The sequence below is a fragment of the Panicum virgatum genome, chromosome 5K (genome assembly GCF_016808335.1).
Source record: "Panicum virgatum strain AP13 chromosome 5K, P.virgatum_v5, whole genome shotgun sequence".
Classification (NCBI taxonomy): domain Eukaryota; kingdom Viridiplantae; phylum Streptophyta; class Magnoliopsida; order Poales; family Poaceae; genus Panicum; species Panicum virgatum.
Window position 1 is genome coordinate 25,390,225 of NC_053140.1, and position 27,903 is coordinate 25,418,127.

The 27,903-nt window shown below is 45.9% G+C and overlaps 1 protein-coding gene and 1 long non-coding RNA gene across 2 annotated transcripts; one reads left to right on the forward strand and one right to left on the reverse strand.

Annotated features, from left to right (window-relative positions):
• The first annotated feature begins 1,745 nt into the window (after window positions 1-1,745).
• On the forward strand, window positions 1,746-9,218 carry LOC120706993 (ELL-associated factor 1-like). Its single transcript, XM_039991749.1, has 4 exons — window positions 1,746-2,036; window positions 3,983-4,344; window positions 5,513-5,555; window positions 8,536-9,218. Exons 1-4 carry the CDS (start codon window positions 1,913-1,915, stop codon window positions 8,967-8,969), a joined length of 963 nt encoding a protein of 320 aa, XP_039847683.1. The 5' UTR covers window positions 1,746-1,912; the 3' UTR covers window positions 8,970-9,218.
• Window positions 9,219-14,473: 5,255 nt separating this feature from the next.
• On the reverse strand, window positions 14,474-15,943 carry LOC120706994. Its single transcript, XR_005688623.1, has 2 exons — window positions 15,706-15,943; window positions 14,474-14,677 (listed from the first exon to the last, which is right to left on the reverse strand). It is a non-coding gene; the product is annotated as an uncharacterized LOC120706994 (long non-coding RNA).
• Between the last annotated feature and the right edge of the window lie 11,960 nt (window positions 15,944-27,903).

A 27,903-nucleotide genomic window follows, 5' to 3' on the forward strand; every position in this document is an offset into this window, starting at 1 on the left:
GTTGTTTGTATTGCCTTAGGTATTGTTCGATGTTTTGGAGGGGTCCCTGCCCGCCCTTATATAATCTGGGGGGACAAGGTTACATGGAAAGTTTTAGCCGAGTATTATTAGAGTCCTACTCCAACGAGGTCGAGTAGTTTCCATATACATCAACTAGTGCTACTGCTGTATGAGTAGTTACAAAGAGGTAAGGTATATTTCATGTACTATTCCTTACTCTAGAATATTCCATGCATATAAGCAGTCCCGCTGTCCCGGGTCTGACAGCTCCCTCTTGCTAAGTTTTGGTATAATTCAGCATTTCACACTGCTATAGGTTGTTCACCGTTCAAGGCGTTATATGGTTATGATCCAAACCTTGGTCTGTCAATGCATCTGGATACGCTTGATAACTTTGATGCCGTGAACATTCTGAAGGAACGGAAGCTGCAAACAGCTTTATTACGGGAACAACTAGCTCGTGCTCAAAATCGGATGAAAACCCAAGCGGACAAAATGCGTACTGATCGTTCTTTTCATGTGGGCAATCAGGTACTTCTTAAACTCTAACCTTACGCTCAACAGTCAGTGGTCAATCGTCCGTATCCCAAGTTTTCATTCAAATTCTTTGGGCCATATACTGTTGTCGAGAAAATTGGCACTGCAGCTTATCGTCTGGATCTTCCATCGGGTAGTCTCGTGCATCCGGCTTTCCACATTTTGCAATTGAAACCTTTTACACCTGATTACACACCAGTTTACTCTGATCTATCTAAGTTAGTGGATCTGGACTCTCACATTGGAGCCGAAAGCTATTCTGGATCGTTGTCTTGTCAAGAAGGGAAATAATGTTGTTCCACAAGTGCTGATTAAATGGTCTCATGTTCCTGCTTCTTCAGCAACTTGGGAGGATTGGTATGTGATCACGAAGCGTTTTCCATCTGCTGTTGCTTGGGGACAATCAACATCTCAGGCGGGGGAGATGTAAGGCCTGAAGACCTTTCGGCATCGGTGTAAAAGTCCATTACGTGTTTGATGTGTCAGATATGTAATAGTTAACCACACGTGTGTGGCGTAAAGTGTGTGGGGCCCAGTGGGCAGCGTCCGAGTACTCGAGCATATAGCCCGAGCTCGTGTAAGGGAAGAACCAGAACTGAATTTATTTCGAAACAATTCGACTGAAAGGAGACGTCCTCCTTCAGTCCTCTACCCATCTTTCGATTCCTTCTGTGAGCTCACGGCTCGGTAGATCACCGACGACAACGGGTGTAACAGAAAGGGAGGGAGCAGCAGTCCGTACATGAGGAGGCCGATGGGGAGGCATAGGTATAGGGCGGCTGGTGATAGATGCACAGCGAGTTGCTGACCTCAAGGTAGGCGGGAGGGGGAGAGCAATCCATCTAGTGGGAGATAGAAGAGACGAAGCTAAAATGAAATATGTAGAAAATCGAGGGATTAACTAATAGATGTACTGCGGGTAGGAGTGATAATGACCCATAGTTCTAATAATCTCACAGCCCAACATGGCTCTTAAATATTTTAACTCAGAACTGAGTGTATAGAATTAGAATCGGGTCTTTAAAGGTCCAATCCTTATATTCTCTGGATCAAATTCCAAGGCCTTTACCACTCCTAACTGCGGGTTATGACATAAATGTGAAAAGCGGGTTTATTTTAGAGGTGTTTGCATATAATAGACTACAAAATTTTCCGAAGATCACATCTCATCCATTCGTTTCCTCGCGAATGGCCACAATTCTTGGGTAACATGGTAGCACCCAAGTGCTTTGTAGCACCGGATATGTTCTCGTAGGGGTAGAGATTAGGGCTGTGGTCTTGCGATGGCAGCAAGTGCTTAGGGTTCGATCCATCGCGCCCGAATCGAAGAGAACCGAGTTCCGCCGCCAGTGAGGGGCTCGGCGCACGGCGCAGGATGGCGAGCGGCAGCAGCAACGGGGAGCCGAGCACGGCACCGCAGCCGAATCGGTGGTACGACCTCCGATTGGGCTCCTCCTGCCGCGACTCTCCCCCCACCGCCAAGTTCTGCACCCTACGCTGTAGGCCCATCATCCCCTTTCTTGCTCTATTTTTTCTTTCTACTCGCGGATCGCGTCAGCAACTCGGCAAGCTTGAGTATCCTGTCTGCGGCGACTTAGCCTAGGATCCGCATCAGGATGTTTCAAGCGCTGGTTAGCACCAGAGGAGGTAGAACTCGTTGATGGACTGAGTGCTGGTCGTGTGTGGGGTGTCTGGCGCTTATGTCGAGGTCTAGAACTCGTTGAGTTGGGGGCTTGCAGACCTTTGCTGCTACACGGCATTTGGTTTTTGATTACTCCACAGCGTTTCTTTGTTTGACTCATTAGCGTTCATGGTGCTAGGTGTTGATTGATTTTGTTCTGATTAATGTATCTCTAAATTTGGTTTATAAGAAAGGATATGCTGCACCTCTAAATTATCAATCATTTTGGTAACAATAGCAAAATAGGTCTTCAAAAGAATTATACCCTTTCTTCAATTTTTTGTGCATGATGTCGTGGAAATTTTATCTGTTCTACTAGAAGGTATTATGGAATCAGACCTTTGTTGCATAATCTTTTATGTCAAACTGTTTATTAGCTTGAATGAATTTTCTGCCAATGCTTTCATAGAGTAACAGTTAGCTCACCAGGTGAGGGAGCTGCCAGCAAGAGTTCAAATCCTGGTGGCACAATAAAGAAAAGGTCAACCCTAGAAAATAGTGGCAGGGCACCAGCCTGTGGTAATGGTGCGCTTACTTCGGTAGTGGCAGTGGTTGCCGTCCTAGGTAATGGTGTGGCCCTATACGGGTGACGCTGGGGTTCGGGTACTTTCCTGTGCAATACCGTGGGGCTGTCTTTCCCTCCCAGCCGAGTTCTTTTTTATTTGCTTGAATTTTCCCCATTGGGTTTTAGAATTATGCGCTTGGTATTGCTCTATTGGAGAACAATAGTTTTATTTTGAATGAAGATCCATAGTTAAAGAGCATTGATCGTTGCCTCCTACAGCTACAGGAGAGTGAAATTGGCCATCTCTTTCTTATGCAATTTAGCCTCATTTCAATGACGGTCCTTTCATTTTTTTTGTGCAAGCTTTGCTGCTGATGGGACATTGTTTTCCTTTGAATGATATTGTCTTCCTTTGTCAACTTCTCCATTTTTCACTTTCTTCTTTGTTTAGTGTTTGTCATCACTGTCTAACTCCTCTATCTCTGAGTTACTCTTACCTTGTTTACCTTTTGCTGCTAGAGTTGCTTGGGCTATTTCCTTGACTTTCGTACATTTAATTACATCATTTGTTTCATTATTAGTTTATACATTGCATTCGACAGTAGCACAAGCTAAAACATTACTATCTAAAGACTGTAGCACAATGAATATATCAGAAGAAGCTTCTACTTGGTTCAGTGCGGCCCATATGTTCTCAGCTCTTAGAGGAATGGGAGTTGCCCTTGAGACCTTGTACTTGCTCTATACAAAACTGGAGGAGGACATCACATCAGGCTGCTTATTGTAATCTTGTTCATCTCATCTTTCTCATGGACATTATACTGGGAAACATCCATTTTCCTTTCTACATCGTATCCATCATCACACATAATTATCTACACATTCTGGCATATCCACCCCAGAATTTGATGGATTCCAAGCCCCTTTCAGCCTCTAGTAAAGCTGTGATTCGCTCCACAGGCTCCTCTGCAGTAAGTTGGTTGCTTGCCTGGGTTGGAAATTCTTTAAGGACGTTTGATCATATTCCCTTTGTTTTATCTGTGGATTCAACCATTCTCTAATGCCTGTGAGTAGTTGGTGACCACTTAATTGTCTGTGAGAAGTTACAGGCCACTTGATCTTCTTTCTGATCATTGACTATTTGTTAATGAAAAAATATAGCTACACTTGTGATCTGTAAAAATCGTGTGCCATTGATTGTATTATAAGCCAAAAATGATGTTTTGCAATTAACAATTCTCTTACCTTTTATTTGACAGATGAATTTAAGCCAGCATCAATTGACAAAACTCAAGCTGGGTCTCTGCAGAGTACCAAGGATAACCGGGTTACTGTGGAATTCCATAATAATCAGCCTGGCAAGCCAAAGGCGACATTTGAGGGAAGCCAAGAAGAGTACAAGGATAGTGATGGTGTCTTGTTTTTTGATGGTGAGACCTTTCGCCTGGAGAGGTTACATCGGGCTGTCAAGAGACTAAGGTATGTACGAGTTCCGGGAGAGTCTGCAGCAGCTAATTTGGCAACTACGACTACTGGAATGGGTGCAGAATCACATTCTCCACCATTAGCTAAAGTCAGCAAGTCACAGGCCATGAGCAAACCTGCTGGTCACTCAGTCCCAGTACGTTCTGTTACTATTTTTAGGCCATAGATACTTGTTTGTCATTATTCTTTGTTTTGTTAGCTTTTCACTTTATAAATTGAGCAAAACGCCAAAACAACACCTGGCATATGGGATTAAATAATTAGTATGAAGACATCTGATAAGTTCTATTTAACCAACCAAACACTAAAATCTTCATTAATAGTATCTCACACTAGGCAAATTTCTCGAAACTGGGAATGTTGTAAAACATGCTACCCTATGAACATGCTTTATAAAGGTGAAATATTTGGGTAGGAATTGTTATCCACAAGTTATATGTTTGCCTAAGTTCAAATTTTAATTGGTTCAAAAGTTTATTTGAGTTCAACAGACTGCAGGTATCCCCTTTTGCTTTACAGGATTAGTGTTGTATCGATAGTATACAAAGATATCAATAGACTGCAGGCATCCGATTACTGTGCATTATCACGCCCTTAATTTTCTATCCATTCGATCATTTTGTAATTCATTGGTTACTTATTGGTTATGAAGGTTTGTTTTCAGAATATGGTACTTTGTTATTGTGAATCATGGCACTTTGTTAAGAAATGACTGTGTTGTTGTGAAAAACTTATCTTTGGTTGGGATGTGAAACTTGACCAAGGGACTCTCATGATGGCGATCTTTTTTATTAGACTGTTATGTCTAATTTGTCAATAAAAAGTGTGACAATTTTGTTAGCATGCCACGAAGTCATTTCAATTAAATAATGATGTTGAAATGTTGTTTTTGTTTCAAACTGTTACAATAACTCTGAACCATGGCAGCTAATGCATTCATGCATCTGATACATGCTGCTCTATTTTTAGCATTGAATAGGGAACATAGCCTTCTGGGCTTTAGAATATGGGAATTGGGATGCAAACAAATTCTCTAAAGATAGTCCTGTACTGTTTCAACCATTACATAAAGTTTACTTAATTACTGGGTGCTTGCTTTTGGTCAATTTAAAAGTCTGTCATATCGGCACATTTAGGATGAAAATGTTTGTTTAGTCAAATTTGTTAATTACGAATATTTTGGTATGTTCACATAACCGTTGAACAGATCTTTGCTACCATCATTATGTGATAATATATAGTAGTTTCAAACTTTCCATTCTTTTGATGTTTCAAGGGACTACTAATCAATTATGACTCTGCAGGTTGAGGTTGAGCGCATTGACATCGGTGAACCTGAAAATCCAGGTAACATGACTCTGTGTGACATAAATTATCTGTTTTTTTTGGTGGACTGGGGGTCGGTGGCGTTGCGGGGGTGGGATGGGTGTGTGGGTGGGTGGTGGGTGGTTGCTCACGTAAGGGTACTCGAGAAAGAGGCAGGTTTGAGAGCTCAGCTGTAGTTGGTCCTAGCTCATTCAAGATCAGCTGCCCAGAATGGTCAATTGGGGACAATGGTTGTAGTTTGTGGTTATTAACCCCATGCTACAGATTCAAATTGAGTTGGATTTATTATTTCACTGGATTTGTCTAATGTCGTGGCATGGAGCTAGGCATTCATTGTTAGAGCATATTAGCCGCATGGAAGCATGATAGATTTCAATATATTAAAACATGTTGCCTGGCTACCCTGGCATAGATATGCATACACAATGGATACTCCAATGCGCTATGTTTCTGAAAATGCTAATACGGTGATACACATATATACATATATAATAAAAAGAGAAAATACAGGAATTAACCATTGCTAGGAAGGCATCAACTTCAAAGTAAGGGAATGATAATATTTTTTTGGGTGGTGGTGAGAGAAGGCATCGGAAGAATGGCTCTTGAAACACGAGGGGTTAAGGGATCAAAGGTGTTAAAAAAGTATAGGAGAATTGTCAACCAAGTATTGAATTTCTTTTTGTTTGGAAATTATAGGTATCTGAAGAGTATCTATATCTGATACATGAACATGAGCTTTCATAAGTATCCTGGCATTGGACATCATACTTGGGATTCCCATGAAACCTGCTTTCATGAATTCATAGAAACTCTAGTTGGCTAATTGCAAGGCAAATCATGTTACTTGCCACTCCCACTTAGGCCTACTTTCTGCCTATGCCGGAGGTGCAAATCCAATTCCACGCGCGCTCGCTAGGGAGCGTCCGAGCGCTCGATTTCCCACTCCCGCTCCTATACGTGGATCCCATCGACAGCTTTTATTTTCATTTCTTCTTTTTTCACGAGTCCACATGTGAGTACGTGACACCGCTGTTGTGCTTTGCGGCAGGAGCAAACTCGCCTGCCTATTCGGCTTCCAACATGCCTTTTATTTTATTTCTTTTTATTCAAAACTTTTTGTCTTAGCATTTTTTCGTGTAACATTTTATCACATTCTTTTATCCAAATATTTATGCACAACTTATGAACCTAAACTTTGTTGTACAACTTATACACATAATCTTTTTATCACATATTTTATGCACATAATGTTTTGCTTTTTATGCATAATTTATAAACATAAATTTTGTTATTATGTACATATACTGTATATAACTTTGTACACAATTTTTGTTATATAACTTTTTTTAAAACGATTTTTTGTCCAAATATATTTTGTATATAATGTATGTTTATATAAGTTTGTGTTATATTTTTTTTATAGTTGTTTATATTGCATGATAAAAGAGAATGAGCACTTCGGTGTACACGTAGTGGTCTTAGTGGACATGCACGGCAGCACAGAGGGACTCAGGAGCGATTTCGTGGAAGCCAAGTACTAGTGAAAGAAAGGTACAACTAGTAAAGTGGCAGAGCTGTCCAATCGGTCGCCAGGAGCCGTCCCGGCGTGCGCTCGGTAATTAGAAAACCCCTGCCGGAGTCACTACGACTGTATTGCTATGTTTTCCAGCACTTCTTTTTTGAATATAAAAGGAGGCATTATAATTAATTAATTATCGGGAAGCAAAAGGTCAAATAGAGAAACATGATTAGTTTGCACACATTCTTAGATTCTTTCGTTGTCCACTCACTCACTAATGTTTACCTTACCCTAGAGGATATATAAGTAGAAGTCAACACATCCGTTTTTTTTGTAGTTGATTAAGATGAAAATTATGTTCGCCAAAATCAGTTTGATTCGATGGAGGTTATGTCATAGAGGACTTTTATTTCCTATGATTAGATTATCATGCCATGCCTCATATCACTTGAGACATGTGACATCGATGCACAAAATCGAACTTTGAAGAACTTTGCTCCAGGATCCTTGCCAGCAATGAGCACTAGGAAGTGTTAGTGTTTGGTGTATGGTCAACCTACAACTTGATTGCACCAGTCACACTGGCTTTATTCTACATTAGATTGGGACAAAGCTCATAATCCATTCACTGTGCATTGAGAATTGTGATAATCTCTACTATTAAGGTAGCCATATCTCCAACTGCAATTCTTCTGTTAGTCTGATGATCTACGGTTCAACCCTGACTGCCACCTTCCCATCAGAGTTTGCTATCGACTCTATTCAAGATTAGGACGTTTCACAAGTTGTACAATGTTTAATGTGGAGATAAATTTACGCAGTGAGAGGAAGGCTTACGATAGCACAAAGGAACCTGGATATGTATTGATATCAATTAGTTTCCATACTATTTATGGGTTGATTAGCTTCCATACTTGTTATATTTCCAATTTGTTTGGTTTACTAAATGTTAGTTTCCATTAGTTCCAGGAGTCTTTTCATGGAGAAAATTTTGAACACTGCTAAGAGTGTTTAACGGAGAAGAAAAAAATAAACTAAATTTCAGTTTTGGTAACTGGCGATGATAAAAAGGTGTTTAATTTCTCTTTAATGTTTCTTATTTTCTTCTTACGAATCTATACCCACAAAAAACATAATGTTAATCTCCAAATACTTGTGCAATGCCTCGCCTTAATACTAACACAAAGTACTTGATGCTTTTGAAGAGAAGTGCATACCTTAGAGATGAAAGGGCAGTGGATATAGTTTTATAGGAGTATTAAGTAAGGTTGTTCTGGTGATTTCTCCTCCTTGGCATATTTTCCATGCTAGAGTAGAGACATAGATTGTTATCTATTAAAGATGAGTTAATGAGAAAACTAATTATGTTCTATTTGTTCAGAGGTTATGCTGTTATGGTGTTGTTTTACATTATGCTAATGTCTTTGTTTTTAAGTCATGATTTATCATCTGCACTCGTTGCTCTCATGTTCATTGCAGGCCCAAGACACAATAACAAAAGCACCAGATATCAGCCAGTCACCACAGACTCATTTGCACTTTCACCTGGTCCAAATGACGAAGAGAACCTAGACATACTTGGAGATGACGATGACAATGTTTCACCAAATAACATGACCTCAGGACATGGGGCATCTGATTGTGGTTTCGACATCAACCTACCAGATCAGGGCAATATGGATGATGAAATTGCTGATGTAGATGTAAATGATGAGGCTGACGAGGGGCTCAATGCAGCTGAGGCACTGAGAGCTCAAGTGAATGCAGAAGGGGAGCAGGAGGAGCAGGACAGCTCTAGCTCCAGTGGGAGCAGTAGCAGCAGCAGCAGTGGGAGTGGGAGTGGGAGCGGGAGCAGTGATAGCGATGGAAGTGATGGTGATACGGCAAGCTCCGGAGCTGATGTTGATATCTGAGCTTGATATACAAAGTTTTCTTTCGGCATGTCTTGTTTCACGATTATTCATTCTTAGCAAAAGAAGTAGTAAGGTCTGAATATGTTGACAAATATCGCACAGGTACATTGAACTATTATGTCAAACTTGGTTGGTTGGTTTTGTGTTTGTAGATCTGGCCTAGAAGCATACACTTTGTTCGGCTGTGGCCGATGGTTGGTGGTGATTTGCTGTGATAAAAAAGTATTGCTGGCTGGTGGCTATTGCTGATTTGGTGTGAGAAAAATACTGCTGCTGATTGCTAGCAGAACAGAGTGATATAATTTGTAAGCAGATACATTGTCAGAGGACGAGCGTCGAAGGGCGTAGTCGTGGTGGACGGGCAGCCGGGGACTCGGCTCCCGGCGGCGGCGAGGACGAGACGCCGTCCTGGCGGTCGGCGTCAGGCGGAGCGGAGTGCAGCAACAAGACAGAGGAGCAACACACGCAGGAAAGACACAGGCGCCCAGAGATCAGATTGATCTCTAGCATAACTTGCATTAACCTCTGAATACAATAGTTATAGGTTCTTGTTTACAACTGATTACACACGAATTGAAATAAAGGTAACTGCTGGATCGTGGGCGCGGCCGATGCGCGTGCTTGGCGATGGCTTCTTGTTCAGTTGGTTGCTGTGCGTCTCCTCTCATATACGTTTCCCGTCATAACATCTCTCCCTCCCTCCGGAAACAGCTCGTCCTCGAGCTGAAACTCCGGGTATGTATCTTTTGAAGCTCGGAACTGGCTCCCATGTGGCTTCCGCTTCTGGTAGGCCACTCCAACGGACCAGCACATGCCAGACGCCGCGGCGGAGCTGGGACTTCAAAATCTTAACTGGTTGCTGCAGCATGCGACCATCTTGAAGTGGCGGCAATGGTGGAGTTGACACTGGAGGAGTGCCGTGGAATGGTTTGAGGAGACCAACATGGAACACGTCATGTATCCTTGCACTTGCTGGGAGACGAAGTTTGTATGCTACTTGTCCAATCCTCTCGAGCACCTGATATGGACCAGCATAACGTGGACTGAGTTTGGTCTTGGTGCCCTGAAGTAGGGAGTGAGTGTTGCGATTGAGCAAGCGCAGCCACACCCAGTCGTTGACAGTGAACTCCAATGGTCTGTGATTGTTGTCGTAATGGCGTTTTGCATGCTGCTGCGCTTGAAGCAGGCGTTCACGGACATCAGCGATGAATGCATCCCTATCTTGGAGTAGAGTGTCCACTGTCGTTGTACTTGCTGTTGATGGTGTATAGGGTAGCAATGTCGGGGGAGGGCGACCATAAACAACTTGAAATGGTGAGGATCGGAGAGCTGTGTGATATGCTGTATTGTATACATATTCCGCCCAAGGTAGCCAATCTAACCATGCACGAGGGCGGTCACCGGTGATGCATCGGAGGTACATTGCAATTGTTTTGTTGACAGCTTCTGATTGACCATCAGTTTGTGGGTGGAAAGCGGTGCTCATCTTGAGTTTGACCCCTGCTTGCTTGAACAAATCCTTCCAGACATGGCCGGTGAAGACGGGGTCTCGGTCACTGACTATAGAGGTTGGGAACCCATGAAGGCGAACTATATCATGAAAAAATGCTCTGGCTACTGAGGATGCTGTGTAGGGGTGTCCCAGAGCAATGAAGTGTGCATACTTTGAGAAACGATCAACCACTGTTAATATGACACTTTTACCATGCACTTTTGGAAGTCCCTCGATGAAGTCCATGGAAATATCAGACCAAACTTGATCAGGGACTTGTAGGGGTTGTAACAGGCCTGCTGGATGTAGTGCTTGAGTCTTGTTTTGTTGACAAACGGTGCAGGAGCGAACAAAATCCCGAACCATAGTACGATCATGGTCTATAATAAAGTTTATGCGCAGCCGGTGTAATGTTTTTTGAATGCCTTCATGTGCTGGGGTGTGAGACATTTGCAATACGGCTGTGAGGCTTGGTGAATTTGGGGGTACATATACCCGTGAACCATGTAGGATCAGACCTTGTTCGGTGCGCCACTGTTGGCCACGGATGTCTACAATATTATCACGGAGGTGGCGAAGATTGTGATCAGCATTGATTTCTTGACGGAGATCATTGTACAGTTGAAATGACGGCTCGGAGAGTGTGTGCAGATTTGCGTCTTGTTGGTCTCGGCGGGAAAGAGCATCAGCCACTGTATTGAGTCGACCCGGTCTATACTCCACAGAGAAGTCAAACCCGAAGAGCTTGCTTACCCACTGATGTTGTGGCACCGTTGACAATTTCTGATCAAGCATGAACTTGAGAGCATAGTGGTCTGTCCGGACTACAAATCGTCTGCCCCACAAGTATGGGTGCCAATGGCGCACTGCTTGCACGAGACCAATGAGCTCCCGCTCATATGCTGCCAATTTGAGGTGGCGAGGGGCAAACGGCTTGCTGTAGAAAGCCAATGGTCCCTCTCCTTGATGTAGGACAGCACCAAATCCAGTGCCCGATGCATCACAATCAACTACGAACAGTTTTGCAAAGTCTGGCAAATGCAACACTGGAGCTGAGGACAGAGCCGACTTGAGTGCTGTAAATGATTCAGATGCTTGATCTGACCACTGAAAGCTATTCTTGCGGAGGAGATTTGTTAACGGGGCAGCAAGGATGCCAAAATTTTTGATGAAGCGACGATAGTATCCTGCTAATCCCAAGAACCCTCGAAGGGCCCTAGCTGATGCTGGTTGTGGCCAAGATTGGACTGCCTGTACCTTGTCCATATCCATAGCCACTCCGGAATCTGAAATAACATGTCCCAGGTAGTGAACTGAATTGGTGGCGAAGGAGCATTTTGAACGCTTGACATGAAGCTGGGCTTCTCGAAGGACAGTTAGCACAGCACGGAGGTGTTGAAGATGTTCGGCCCATGAGTTACTGTAAATCAGAATGTCGTCGAAGAAAACAAGTACACACTTGCGGAGAAACTTTTGCAGCACACTGTTCATTAGGCTTTGAAATGTAGCCGGTGTATTTGTAAGTCCGAAGGGCATAACCAAGAATTCAAAATGGCCGTGATGTGTACGAAAAGCAGTCTTTGCAACATCATCTGGGTGCACACGAACCTGATGATAACCTGATCGGAGATCCAACTTGGTAAAGAAGCGAGCTCCATGTAGTTCATCAATTAGTTCTTCTACCACTGGAATTGGAAACTTGTCTTTGATTGTTTTGTCGTTGAGGGCTCTATAATCAACGCAAAAGCGCCACGTTCCGTCTTGTTTCTTGACAAGTAAAACTGGAGCTGAAAATGGTGATGTACTTGGACGGATGATACCTTGCTCCAACATAGTTTTGCATTGAGCTTCTAGTTCATCTTTCTGTAGGTGTGGGTACCTGTATGGACGAACTGCAACTGGAACTGTGTTTGGGAGCAAATGGATCTGATGATCACAGGAGCGTTGTGATGGAAGGCCTGATGGTGGTTGAAAGACATCATCAAAGGATTCCAGTAGTTGATCAAGCAATGGATGTTCTGGCTCGGTGATTGAATAAAGTCGGGACACAGGACGTTGGGGGGAACCAATGCCTCTCCAGAGCACCCTATGGCCACGATGCCAAAAGGACATGCACAGCTCATCAAAATCCCATAGGATGGGGCCCAAGTGCTTGAGGAATGCAATGCCGAGCACCATGTCAAAACAATCAAGGTTAATTGCGTAGCATTCCACAGAGAAGAAATCAGAGCCAATTCTGGTGGCAACATCACGAGCTAGGCCCTGACATTCGACACGGTCACCATTTGCCACAATCACACTAGCGCCTGGGCTGTCATGGAAATGAAGACCAATCTGATGAGCCATGTCTCGGTTGATGAAATTGGAAGTGGATCCAGAATCAAGAAGTGCTGTGAGCTCATGTTCTCCAATTTTGACCCGAACACGTATCGTGTCATTTGTTGTCATGCCGGCAATGGCGTGCAGAGAGATAAGTGGAGGCTGTTCCTCATGTTGCTGCTGTTCTGTGGACTCTTCAGTGTCATCTTCTTCAGCATCTGTCACTTCCAAGTAAAACAGCCGGGGGCACTTGTGGCCGCGGGTATATTGCTCATCGCAATTGTAGCAAAGTCCTTGCTGCCGGCGCTCGGCCATCTCGGCTGGAGTGAGACGGCGAAGCGGCCGTGGTGGACCTGACGGAGTGACTGAATTTGATGTAGGAGCCGGCGCCGTGACTGCTGTAGTAGTGGCCGATGTGGCCGTTGGGCGGGGCGGCAGTCTGGACGCGCGACTGAAGGTAGCTGGCGAAAGAGCAGACGAACGGCGTTCGAATGCGCGCGCCAACGCCATGGCACGCTGCAAGTCCGCAGGTGCTAGCAACTCGACGTCAGTGCGTAGTGGCTGTGGAAGACCCCTAGTAAAGAGTTGAACTTGTTGTGCCGCGGACAGAGGACCAGCGTGGGCCAAACGTGTCTGGAACATCTCTTGGTAATCAGAGACAGACCCACGGAATGGCAGCCGCGCAAGATCAGCGTGATGATTGGTGCCAAGCGGTGGCCCAAAGCGCTGCTGGCACAAGGACTTGAACATCGGCCAGGAGATGGAATTGATGTTGCCGGCATCGCGTTCTAGCATATAGAACCAATGTTGTGCGACGCCGGTCATGTGAAATGATGCAAGCCACACCTTGTCTGCCTCACGAGTGCGCTGAGCTCTGAAGAAGTGGTCGCATCGGTTGAGCCAGCCGATGGGGTCTTCTTTGCCATCAAACGTCGGAAACGACAGTTTGTGGTAGCGTGGAACGGCGACGCCCTCAGCATCTTCATCGTAGGTATCTTGTGGCGGGTGCTGGAAGGTGGGGATTTGGGATGGGGAGTGGGGAAATTGAATCTGGGTGATTGGAATGGGTTGGTGTGGTTGTTCGGTGTGGACGACGACCGACGACGATGGCTGATGAAGTGGAATCCCGCCGTAGCCGGGCATGCCGGGGGTTGGATATCCCGGCGGTGGTTGTGGCGCACCTGCGTGGGACATCCCGCGCACGGAGACGGCCGGTTCGCCGGAGAACACCGGTGGCCGCCCTTCCACGATGGCCAAACGAGTCGCGAATTGACTCATTTGTCGCTGCAGGCCGTAGATGGCGGTCGTGAGGGTGTGCAGAGCGGCGGAGCTCTCGGTGGATGGGGAAGCGGAGGTGGTTGGTAGTGGATTCGTAGGCGGCGGCACTAATGGGGGCTGGTGGGTGTCGGCGGCGGCCGGTGCGGAATGCGGCGGCCGGTGCGGAATGCGGCGGCGGCGCGCTGGACACAGGAGCGGTTATGGCGGCGAAGGGAGGTGTGGCGGAGGTCCCAGACATCGTGGAGACGTCTGATACCAGATTGTCAGAGGACGAGCGTCGAAGGGCGTAGTCGTGGTGGACGGGCGGCCGGGGACTCGGCTCCCGGCAGCGGCGAGGACGAGACGCCGTCCTGGCGGTCGGCGTCAGGCGGAGCGGAGTGCAGCAACAAGACAGAGGAGCAACACACGCAGGAAAGACACAGGCGCCCAGAGATCAGATTGATCTCTAGCTTAACTTGCATTAACCTCTGAATACAATAGTTATAGGTTCTTGTTTACAACTGATTACACACGAATTGAAATAAAGGTAACTGCTGGATCGTGGGCGCGGCCGATGCGCGTGCTTGGCGATGGCTTCTTGTTCAGTTGGTTGCTGTGCGTCTCCTCTCATATACATTTCCTGTCATAACATACATACAAATTTGTAAGCAGATACAGACTACTACGTAAGACCCGTCCAATTTGCACGACTTAAGTGAATCATAGGTCATTTTATTTTACTAGCATAGATGTACGTGCAACACTGATTTAAAAATCTAATTAAAACTTTTAATTCGAAAATACATTGAATTAAGTAATAATTAAATTAACATCCAAATTAAATTTCAAAAAATAGATTACGATAAATGTTACTGCTATCCTGTAGCATAGACCAACATGAACCAAACATTAGTGGAGTACAACGGAGTTAAAATTTAGGGTCAGTTGGATCCATGCCACTCCAATTTCTTGAAATTGGATCTCATGTTGAAAATCATGCCATTGAGTGTCATGATTTTCAACATGACACCCAATTTCACGGAGTTGTGGTGGCATTAATCGAATTTTCCCTAAAATGTAAGATGTTTAAAGATATATATGGAGGTTAGTAGGAGATTTTCGCATTGGGACCACAGTATAGATTCATCATGCAAGGAAACTAATGATGACCAACATAACAAAACTGAAATCCTAAGACACCAGTGGATTCACACTGAAATCAGGCCATCAGCAAAACACTCGCATTGAAATTAATCTAACAGCGCTATCCATCTTCCTCTCTCCACGTACCTTCTCCCTGATAAAACAAATCGAGAAGAATCAGGGCACCGGTAAAGTATTTACATTGAAATTAAGCCAACCGGACCATCTATCTTCCTCTGTCCAATCACCGCCGAGTTGGGAAAACGATTTCCCTCACTAGGAGCCCCCCCCCCCCCCCCCCCGCGCGTCTCCGATTTGGTTTCAATCGATTGGGATTTAGTGCTAGTGCAAGGAAGCGAGTGAAGATGGCTAGATGGGGCGCGCGACGCCAAGCTCACGCAAATAGCTCAGATCCGGCCTGGGAGCTTGGCGCCGGGATGGGGCATCAAATTGCGGCGTCGCCTGCGCCAGCGGCGACCGGCGCGGAGGCGTACTCGGAGGGGAGGAAGTCGAACTACTCCTCACCGCTCTCCTCGTGGTTGGTGCCGTCGAAGCAGTTGCAGCGCCCCCGCGGTGGCTGCTCGACAGTCGCGGCGTCCTTCATCAAGCTGAGCACCATGTGGTCCAACGGAAGGCGTCCCCTTGCTGGCGGGGCGTCAGGATACGGTGAGGCGGAGCATGCGCGGGTGCGGGCGGAACGGCACGGGGCAGATCGGCGCGGGCAGCGGGTACGGTAGAGGAGGGTATGGGCGGGGTGGGTGAGAAAAACAATTGGTTAATTTTGGTAGAAACATCTCCCAACTTGTAGTTTTTATGGGTCTATCTTTCCTCCCACCTTTCTCCACCCCGACAAGCGGGTCCAGCGTGAGAGGTACGGCGAGTCCGAATTGTGTGAGAAAATTTTTCAGTTGTTTTTGATCTTTATAGTATAAATTAAGATGAAAGTTATTATGTATTTGTGCTAACCTAGATCTTAAGGACAGATGACTTGACAAACAAATTACACATATCGTTTACATTTTGCGCATCATCACATCAAGTTGTCATTGGATACCCACCCTTATCCAAATCCATACCAGTTGTATTTGGGTGGGGTATAGATTATCCCTCTCAACATGAATATGGGTAGGGTATATAAGGATAATACCCGTTTTACCCATGTACCCGTTAGTTAGTTCTTTTCTATTTTCTTATGTTCTGTAGCTCCGCTCTTGACGTGGGGCTCACGTGTATGCGTAGCTACACTGCTTTGCACGGAGTAGCTGCCGGTTACACTGAGTCATCTCCAATAAATTCAGTCAATTATGATAAAATTTTATAGTGTGAACGCGAGGTTTTATTTTCAGGGTCCGGTTCTTGACGCGGGGCCCACGTGTAGGTCTAGCTACACTGCTTTGCACAGAGTAGCTGCTAATCATACTGAGTCATTTCCAACAAATTTTATTTAATTTTGATAAAATTTTATAATGTGAACGCGAGGTGAAAGCTCTATTAGAGCCTAATAATCCTCCATGTTCGGTACATAACGGTGCACAATTTTCGGAGCATTGTTGGCACCTACCAGCGTCACCACCAGGAAACAGCGATGACGCCCGCAGACGCCAATTGGGGTGGCAGGTATTTCATGAACCACGAATAAATCTGCAAGCGCATGAAATACCGCTGTAGCATTTTACCCGGGAGTATACCGGGGTGTCATTTATATTTCCGCAGGGAAGGCGGTGATGAAGGTGTATAGGCTAGTTAATGAACTTTATCTAGATTGGATATTCAAATGCATAAACAGGGTAAGATAGATAATATGGTAGTAGGTAGTGTGACACACACACTACTCTCATGATAAATAAAAGAAAAAGAATATGTTGTAGGCCGGGAGCAAGGTAGTAGTTAGAGCTCGAGTCAACTGTGCTACGCTAGCTATATATATGCTATCTTATGGTTAGATCTTCAAAGATTAAACTACACAATAGGGAGACTGCTATCGAAGTAACGAGAGAAGCCCGTACACCCCGACGGCTTTATGCACCTCCGACCCCCCATACCGAACGTGGAGGATTACTAAAACTCGAAAAGGCTGTCACCACCAGCCGGCTACCTCTACAAACCGTGGGTATAGTTGACATCCAGCAACTATTAGCTAATCTAGACACCATGTCTACACTAGTAAGCGATACTTTAGCATCCCGCGCGGAGCCCCCACCCTCCGGATGGACAGACATCACACTAGAGCAAACATACGAATACTGGAGCAGTTGATAGAGTTCTAAGCCCGTTATGTTAACAATCGCAAGAACATGGCGATCATGCAATGCAAGCATTGAACAATAATACAACCAGATCAAGAAGCATATATCCGATAACTCAGAACATACTTCGAGCAGATATCGGTAACTATAGTCTAATTCTATTACAAACGATCGAATATTATAAGAGAGAATTAGAGATGAACCCATACCAGAACTCCCTAGCAACTTCGGCGACTCGATTACTCCTAGATGAAACAGACCGGGTTCCCGAAAGGTGAACCCGACTCTCTGTATTGTCGTGATAGTCCCTGGATCAGTAGCTATCACATATAGAACTCGTTTCAATCGAACATCACAGACATAACTCACGTTTACAACATCACATGGGTTTATTTATTATATAATCCAAAGGATTGTAATACGAATCTCAGAGTACATGCCCCTTGGGCTAAAAGAAAACAAACAGAAAGCGGAAACGATATCTAATCTTCTGGGCAAACTTCTTCTTCACGAATCCTCTCCACAGGCAGCTCGGAGTGTAGCTCAGGCCATCCTTCACATCTTCTTCTGTTGTCGTCCTGTCGACTCCTTCACTCGGATCCTGCATCTAACAAGCTATCCCCAAGGACGGGATAGGTTCACGTCACCATCCGTATGCAAACTTTTTGTGGATGCAAACGGTAGAAAAATAATGCCAATGATAGGCTGTGTTTTCCTAATGCAAGCAATATATATAGGTCATCCAAATCACCTTTCAGCACGGGCAGCTCCGGCATCCCGGACTCCCGGTCTCCTATCTTCCTATACCAAGTATCTCAACCCTGTTTCGGGGCGGGAACTCCCTCTCCCCGCACCTCAGCTGCTATCCGAGCAGGAAAAGTGGTACTAGAGGGAGGTAGAAAAGTATATGTGGTTCTAGCTACATTTGTGCTGCCAGATCCAGAGTTGTACATGACCGAGTATGCGGATATACGTATAATTTTCACCCTGCAGGGGTTGTACACCTGTACCCACTCGCCCCATCTCTAGCCGGGGATTAGCCGACCAACTCCGACGCACCAGTCAACGAAACTAACGGCTACGACACCATCCTGTTTCCGGTCTGGGCCGCATCCTCCAGCAGAAGGTCGCCCAGGGCTGTGAAGCAATCTATAATGGAATCTCCATGGATCCTGCGATCGGGGGCGATAGGGCCCTGCCCTCTCCCCGTGACACTAAAACTCTATCCTCCTACAGTAATAATGCCGCGCATAGCTAGCTCGGGCTGGGTCCCCCTCATAAATGATAAGTGGTGTGCACATTTGACATAGTTCCATCACTAGGGCCACAAAGTCAAGTCCTTCATTCAGCCGAGGCGAGCGTCTTCGTCCAAAGTAGCATTTCGTCAACATGGTTTGCAATCGATACCCATCACAAGTATCTCCTCCTCAACTACTCCTCTACTAAAGTTCCCACCGGAACAGTCTCGCACCTGCCACAGGTGCTCGTCACCCATCTGTTGACGCAAAAATCAACACACTAGAATTCGAGGGCAAGTGTTCTCCAAGTCATGGAAAGTCAACCAAGTGTGCCAGTCAATTTGACCTGAAATTGACAAGGGAGAAAATAAAGTCAAATTCGAGAGCGTATCGGCTGGGATTCCGAATATCTCTCAGACAGGCGTATCGGCAAGCTCTGCCGATACAATACACAACAAAAGAGTATTAAATGCAAGCGTGTAATAAACGAGCGCGTCGGCAGGATCAGCCGATGCACTAGACGACAAAACCGGCTTTGAATAGTCGATTATACGTGTATAGCAAGATCTAAGCTACGAATGTGTAACTCAGATGATGTAAACTAAAAACAGATCTAAACCAGCTCTTGAGATAACAAAGGTGTTACTGCAAAACCTAAAGCCGATCTAATATATTTTTAGATGTGATAATGGCCAAAAAGCATAGGAAAACCTACAAATCTAGCTGATATCGATAATTGGTGAATAAATCTAGACGAGACGACAGTGATGCGCCCGAAAGTCAAAGACTAGATGAACTCGATAACTTTTGAATAGATTTGAATGAAGCCATAGCGATGCGCCCGGTAACTAAAGCTCAAATATACTCGGTAAAATGAAAACTCACCAGCAAATTAAGTCGCTCGAATGTGAGGCATCCTTGATCAACTTGAAAGAACTCGTTGAAAAAGAAAAGAAAAGGTGAAGTCGCCGAAAAAGTGCAAAGGAATTGTAAATTTTTGTTGTATTGGATGTGTATCAAGTTTTTCCGGTCCCTTACAACTCATATTTATAGCCTAGTGTAGCGAAAATGGCCTCTCATGCCATATTTCAATATAATATTTTGGCGATTGATGACACACACAACACTTGGACTAATATATGTGTTAAAATGATCATTATCAGGCTTATAGGCCCAAGGGATGAAAAGATACAAAACCCCGTAGAAATCAGGTCGAAAGGACCAAGACAGAGGTAATTTGCACTCACCGGTTAAACTGACGTGAGGTAAATTACATACACCGGTGCAATGAGTTCAGAGAAGACTCAGTCAGCAGAGTGCACCGGATGAACCGATGATGGGAAAAATGATGGCGTCGGTGCAATGGACCCAGAAGCTGAGGCTAGGGTTTAGCGTCGGTTGAACCGACGATGCCCGAAGACAAGCGTCGGTGCAGTTGTCCAGAGACTCCGTTTTTGGGGGTTTTCTGAGCTTACATACACCGGTTAAACCAACGATGAATTCAAGAGCGTCGGTGCAATTAATCAAGTAGCCGTTGGAGCAGTAACGGCTAGTTACTGGGAAAATGCATCACACTTGTTCTTGTTGGACAAGTGGCCGTGGATGTAGGGAGGGACTTGGTGTCCTAACCGAACCACGTTAAATCGTGTGTCTTGGTGTCTTCACGGGAGTTTGCATATTCTCTCTCTTATCTCTTTACTTACCATATTACGTTTCCGCATTCACTCTATCTTGTGTGCCTTTACTTTCCTAGTTAGTTTGATTAGGATTGGCTATAGGTTGTAAGTCTTTTGGGGTAAGTACAGAGTAGCATAGATAAACCTTAGTCATAACTAGCATATGTAGGACGTGTTAGGTTTATCTTATGCAAGTAGTTTGAGCCCTAGGTTAGAAAGCGAATTAGCGACCCTATTCACCCCCTCCCCCTCTAGGGTCGGACACCCCGTCGATGCTTCCACCTAGCGCTACCAAGTCCTAGCCGATCACGGCAAACATTACTTGATTATAAAGAAAAGACTTTCTAAAGATAAACTATTTTAAATATTACAACCGAATCATCAAGATTCTCGTAAAGTCCGGATCCTCTTCTCCTTCCTTGACTTCATCGGCAACTCTCCATCGGCAGAGCACCAGAGTTAGCGGATCAGCATCTTCAAAACATATTCTTCTAGTCCATCGGATAGATTCCATCGGCCGATTCCAACCCTGTGCATCTTTTGGTTTCTTCCAAATCGGCCACCTTCCCTTCACAAAAATTACCTTCCTTGACACGTGTCAAAAAATGGTGTCAACACCATCACAGGTGCTGAAGCGTCCCCTCATAAGAGAAGAATTAAAAGTGATACAATATCAGTCCCAGGAGGCTGATAACACTTTTATTACATCAGATGGTACATCACCATACAACTCTACGCAGAAGTGGGCAGTGAAGCGCCACTATCGCGAGAATAACAAATAACACCCACACAATGATATTAACTACAAAGAGGGGGTCATCAGAGTCTTGCGCCATACGGAACTTCCTGCGGGCGACCCTATCCACATGCAAAGTTGGGTGCAGGACGGAACCTCTACTACGTCTTCGGGAACGAAGTCTGGATCTTGCTCTGTAAAAATTAAGAATGGGGTGAGTACAAATGTACTCAGCAAGTCCAACCACACCCACGGAGGGGGTATAAACAGAATATAATGCACATGGTAAATAAAGGAGAAGGCTAGGGTTTATTTTGCAGAAAGCAAATTTTTATGCAAGGGTTCATTTGAAAGAAAAGATTTTCAAAGCAAGTTTTTCCTTGTACTGGGTAACACGTAGTGTTGACCCACACAGAATCCAAGTTTTAAGCTGCTACCGGACTCCTCATCCGCCGTAGCACACGACACAACTGCCGGACACTTTTCCAAAACAACTCACGCCAACCCATCCAATCCCAAAAGAAACACTAGTTCTGTGACCACACCGTAACTCGCCCAATACCGTGGGCACAACTATTTGAAATTTTGAATAGATTCTTAACTCTGCAGAGGTGTGCAACTTTACCCACAAGCGGGGCACCACAGCACGATCACCTTAGTGTCGGTGCAGATCCCAACAAAGCCATTACCCACCTTAGCTAGACCTGACTAGCCACCACGGGATCTACCAAAGGGTCATCGTCTTATCACTGAGGTATAACTGGGGCATACGTCACACAGAGCATATTCCTTCTCCTTGGTCACCCGTTGCTCTCAGCTCTCCTGATGGCTATCAGACTAACTAGTGGGGTTTATGCTAAGCTATTGCCCATTCGACGGTCGAGTGGTTTGCACGATAGTGGAGTTAGGTGAGATGACACACCAACTCGGTCCTTAGTTGTGACAAGATGGATATCTCCCTTCCTTGCTCTACCACTCGGGTATGAGCACACCATTTGGCAATTCACACAGAAGTGCCATCCATCCTGTCTATACTCATCTTTCGAAAATTTCACATTTTCCCTTCCCACACACACCCACACATTTTCTTTTTATAAAACTAGTCGCATCGTGTTTAAGGTCCTAAGCGTTCTATCAGTGATTAACGTCCAAACACTTCACATTCAGACATTAATCTAGGTGGTTAAGGAATGGTTATAACAAATCAAGGGGTGGCTATCCAACCATGATTTCAGCAGGCAAAACATATGCAGTTTTGTAAAACAGGCCAATAGGTTGTGTTTATAAAAACTAGGACAAAATATGCATCAAAGGGCGGTATTGAACTTGCCGCCTCTAAAGCCTTCCGGGAAGTCCTGATCGGGGTGCTGTCCTTCGGGTTCGGGATCGTGGAACTGGTCCTCGTTCACTTGCTCGCCGTACCGCTCGTCGATAGGTTCTCCCTTGTTCACCCCGTGATCTACGACGTAAACAAACAAACACCCAATTAAGAAAAAGAAATAAAGGTTTTATTGTTGAGTTCGAATCGGAAAGAATTAAGATATGGAGATAGGAGTAATATTTTTGGGTGGTTTCCTAATGGCATGGCCAAAACTATGTTAGAAATGGCGTGGTAACGTTTCAGGTCGATCGGAGATTGTTTGGCGCATGAAATGATAGGTTACAGAGAGGTTTAGGGGTTAAATAAGGAGTTAGGGACCTGTTTGTAATTATTTCTGAGGAGACAGGGGCTTGATTGGTATTTTAGAAAATACCTGGGTTATTATGAAAAAAGTCAGGGGTTTATTTAGAAATATGTTTAAATGGGAGAAGGATTTATTTTGGAATATAATAATGGAGAGGGTTTATTTTGCAAAAGTATTAGAGAGGTGGGAGGTTTCTTAACAGAATAGAGAAAAAGGCAGGGGGTTTTGTGCAAAAGCGCCTATCTTCTTCCTCCCCTTTCCCGTGGAACAGGGGAGGGGGCAGCACTCCGGCGGCGGCCTGAGGCCGGCGGCCTGGGGCTCGACAGCGCTTCGGGAGGAGGGGTTAAAGGAAGAGGGCGGCACGGGGAGTGGATTCCCAGCCGCGGCTCGAGCGGAGGTGGCTCGTGGGGGCTTGGCCACGGCGGCGGGCGGCGGCGGTCGACGACGACTATGGTGGCGCCACTGCGGAGCTTGGTGGCGGCCCGGAGCTGGGGGAAAAGGGAAAGGGAGGCAAGGGGGTCCTAATGCGCCCCTTACCTTGGGCAGAGGTAAAGCGAGGAGGCGGCTCCGCGGTGGCCGGCGGGGCTCGGCGGCGATGGTGGGCGGTGGCGGCGTTGGGAGCTCGGGGAGGAGGCTAGAGGTGGCAGTCAGCGTCGTGGTGGTGAGGAAGTGGCGTAGGGCCTATTTATAGGCCGAGAGAGGCGGCGGAGCGGTGGTGGCCGGTGGGGAGGCCGGCGAGCGGTGCGGGGCGGCTTTAAACGTGCTCGGCGTCGCGGAGCGGAGCGGCGCGTGATTCGCGGCGGCGACACGATGGATCGGGCAGGGAGAACATGCAGGGGAGGACGCGCACGTGGAGGGACCGGCTGCTCAGCTCGACGTCGCGTTGCGCGGCTCGAGCGGCGAGGCGGGGTGCTGTGCGGCCGGCGGCGTCGCTGCGCGCGACCTGTGCGGCTAGGCAAAGCAACGGGCGGCGCGGCGAGTCTCGGGGGCGCGTGGGCAGGTGGGCAGGGCAGCCGTCAGTGGCGGGCGGCGCAGCGAGCGGCACGGCCACGCGGTGCGCGTGCGCACGCGCGGGCAGGGCTTGCGTCAAGGCGGTGAGGGGCTCGGCGTGCAGGGGTGCGCACACGCACGCGTGGACGGGAGCGGGGAAGGGCGGCGGCGAGCTAAGCGGCGCTCGAGGGTGCGCGGCAGAGGAGAGGGAGAAAGGAGAGAGGGAGAGGGAAAAAGGAAAACGGAAAAAGAAAAGGGAGGGAAAAAGAAAAGAAAAAGAGAGAGAGAGATCGCGCCGGCGCCGATCGCGGCGACGACCGCGACTGCACACGCACGCGCGCTAGTCGGGCGTTACGCGCTGGACAAAGGCGAACAGGGAGATGGGACAGCGATGGATTTGGATGTCGGGACCGGTTTTTCGGGAGATTGGGAGATCGGGCGGAAAAATGATTTGAGCTCAATGATGACAATAATTTTGAAACATTTTAGCGCGTGAGTTATCTTGGTGAATTTTTGGGATGTTACAAACCTACGCCACTTAAAATGAATCTCGCCCTCGAGATTCGGCTGGATCCTAAACAGATGGGGAAATTCTTTCTTCAGGGCATCTTCACGTTCCCATGTAGCTTCTTCTATTCCATGTCTGCTCTACTGAACTGTGCAAATCCATACTTCGGAGTTTCTCGTCCTCCTAGTGACAGTGTCCAAAATCTTGATAGGTACTTCCTGGTACCGTAGGTCTGTCTGTAGATCTATCTCTTCATCTGGCACATGATCTTTCTCCGGTACTCTCAAACATCTCCTTAGCTGGGACACATGGAACACCGGGTGTATATCCGACATTCCTTCTGGTAGCTCCAGTCGGTATGCCACGGGTCCGACTTTCTTCAGGACTTGGTACGGTCCAATGTACCGAGGGGCCAACTTTCCTTGCACTTGAAATCTTCGAGTTCCTCGAATAGGTGAAACCTTAAGTTAGACGAACTCTCCCGGGTTGAAGCTTATTTCTTGTCTCTTCTTGTCTGCGTAGCTCTTCTGTCGAGACTGGGCGGCCTTCAGCTTTTCTCTAATCTTGGCCACTCTTTCTTCAGCCTCCTTTATGAGTGCGGGTCCGACTAGGGCACGTTCTCCAACTTCTGACCACATCAGGGGAGTTCTGAATTTTCTGCCATAAAGAGCTTCGAATGGTGACATGCCCAGGCTTGCTTGATAACCGTTGTTGTATGAAACTTCTGCATAGGGCAAACTCCGCTCCCAATCCTTGCCATAGGTAAGGACACATGCTCTCAACATATCCTCCATAATCTGATTCACCCTTTCTGTCTGGCCATCCGTTTGTGGGTGATAAGCGGAGCTGAAATCCAATTTGGTGCCCATGGCTTTATGCAAACTTTTCCAAAACCTAGAGGTGAATTGGGTCCCTCTATCTGAAACAATTCTGCTAGGCACACCATGCAACTTCACTATGTTTTCCACATAAAGCTTAGCTAGCTTCTCTCCACCGTAATTGGTCCGTACGGGTATGAAATGAGCCGCTTTAGTGAGTCGGTCCACTATTACCTATATAGAGTCATGTCCTTTCTGTGTTCTGGGCAAACCCACTACAAAATCCATTCCTATCTCATCCCATTTCCAAATCGGGATGGGTAGGGGTTGCAACAATCCTGCTGGCTTCTGATGTTCGGCCTTGATCCTTTGGCAAATATCACAATGGGCGACAAACCGTGCAATATCCGCTTTCTTTCACTTCCACCAGTATTTATTTTTAAGTCCATATACATCTTGGTTGATCCTGGGTGTATGGAGTAGGCCGAGTTATGGGCTTCATCCATGATTATGTGCCGGAAGTCCCCTTCCTGGGGTACGCAAATCCTACTTTTATACCATAAAGTGCCTTCATTATCTACTCTAAAATCCGGTGCCTTATTTTCTCCAGTCTGCTTTCGGATTTCCATCAAGTCCTTATCCGAACTTTGGGCTTTTCTGATTTTATTCTCTAGAGTGGGTTGAATGCTCATCTTGCGAATGGAACCTCGAGGGACAATGTGCACATTCAATCGTGCCATTTCTTCCTGCAGATGGGCATCCTTGGGTCCATAAGATTTCCGGCTTAAGGCATCGGCTACCACATTAGCTTTACTAGGGTGGTAATGGATTTCCACATTATAATCTTTAACTAGTTCTAACCATCTCCTTTGCCTTGAATTCAAATCTGGCTGGGTAAAAATATACTTTAAACTCTTATGGTCGGTATAGATTTCGCACTTATTTCCAATTAGATAATGCCTCCAAATCTTGAGGGCATGCACTATGGCTGCAAACTCCAGATCATGTGTTGGGTAGTTCTGTTCATGAGGCCTGAGTTGGTGGGAAGCATACGCAACAACTTTCCCGTCTTGCATCAGTACACACCCTAATCCTTGTCGGGATGCATCACAATAAACGACAAAATCCCGATGAATGTCCGGTAGGGTTAGTACTGGAGCGGTTGTCAGCCTCCGCTTCATTTCTGAAAACTCCTTTCACAGGATTCTGTCGAGACAAACTTCTTTTCCTTCTTAAGTAGTTCCGTCATGGGCCGGGCTATCTTGGAGAATCCCTCGATAAATCTTCGATAATACCCAGCTAATCTAAGAAAGCTTCTGATTTCACTAACATTAGTTGGTTGCTGCCAATTGGAAACCGCTTCGACTTTCTCAGGGTCGACTGCTACTCCTTCTGTAGTCAGAATATGTCCAAGAAAAGCCACTTTCTCTAGCCAAAATTCACACTTGCTGAATTTTGCATAGGGTTTGTTTGCTCTCAACTTTTCCAAAACTACCCTCAGATGTTGCTCGTGCTCCTGAACACTCTTGGAGTAAATAAGTATGTCGTCGATAAAGACTACGGCAAACTCTTGGAGTAAATAAGTATGTCGTCGATAAAGACTACGGCAAACTTATGTAACTCATCCATAAACACATTGTTCATGAGATTCATGAAATATGCAGGTGCATTGGTGAGTCCAAAAGACATCACCGTAAACACAAACTGCCCGTAACGGGTGACAAAAGCTGTCTTTGGAATGTCACTTTCTCTAATTTTGAGCTAAAAATATCCTGACCTCAGATCAATTTTGGAGAAGTACTTGGCTCCTTTTAGTTGATCGAAAAGGTCGTCAATCCTGGGGATGGGATACTTATTCTTGATGGTAACTTCATTCAGTGCCCGGTAATCTACACATAACCTCATACTCCCATCCTTCTTCTTGACAAATAGGACTGGGGCTCCCCAAGGCGACGAGCTTGGTTTGATGAAGCCAATTCGTTGTAGTTCTTCTAGTTGCTTTTTTAGTTCTGCCAATTCAGAGGCTGCCATCCTATAGGGTCTCTTGGCTATAGGAGAGGTTCCAGGGACAAGATCGATGACAAACTCTACATCTCTATCTGGTGGCATTCCAGGAAGCTCTTCAAGGAAAACATCTGTGTATTCGTTTACTACCGGGACTTCTTCCAAGGACTTGGCTTCCATGCTAAACACCATTGGGTTAGATCCACTTCCCTGGGTATGGCAGGTCACTCGTATTCCTTCTGGGTTCGTTAGGTGTACCACTTTGTCAGTACAACCTATGAGACAATTGTGTCGGCTTAACCAGTCCATTCCAAGGATCACGTCTATTCCCTTAGACTTAAGTACTACTAGGTCTGCTAGAAATTCTACCACACTTAAATTGATCCTTACCCATAGACAACCCAGTTGACACTTGATGTCACCTCCAGGCATCCAGGTTAATAGGGGTGTTTTTAGTAGTACTGTAGGTATATTGTGCTTTTCCACAAAACTTGAGGATATGAACGAGTGTGATGCTCCAGAATCAAATAGTACTGTTGCAAGAGCTGAGCTGACTAAGTACTCACCGAGCACCACGCCCTGAGCTCCTTGAGCCTCCTGCGCGTTGATGTGATTGACATGGGCTCGTCCAAATGACTGCTGGGGCTGCCTTATCTGCTGACTATTGTTGTTGATGTTGTTGTTGTTGCGGATGGGCACTCGGTTGGCACCTGACAGAACTGGCCTTGGTCCATTCACAGAGTTGGAGAAGGCTAATGTAGCAGGCTTGTTCTTGGCATATGGGCAATTAGCAATGAAATGCCCTATCTCACGGCAGCTGAA

Coding starts and splice junctions, on each gene's coding strand:
- LOC120706993 (XM_039991749.1), top strand. CDS start 1,913: ATGGCGAGCGGCAGCAGCAACGGGGAGCCGAGCACGGCACCGCAGCCG. Junction 2,037..3,982: donor CAAGTTCTGCACCCTACGCT/GTAGGCCCATCA, acceptor TTTATTTGACAG/ATGAATTTAAGCCAGCATCA. Junction 5,556..8,535: donor CGGTGAACCTGAAAATCCAG/GTAACATGACTC, acceptor TGTTCATTGCAG/GCCCAAGACACAATAACAAA.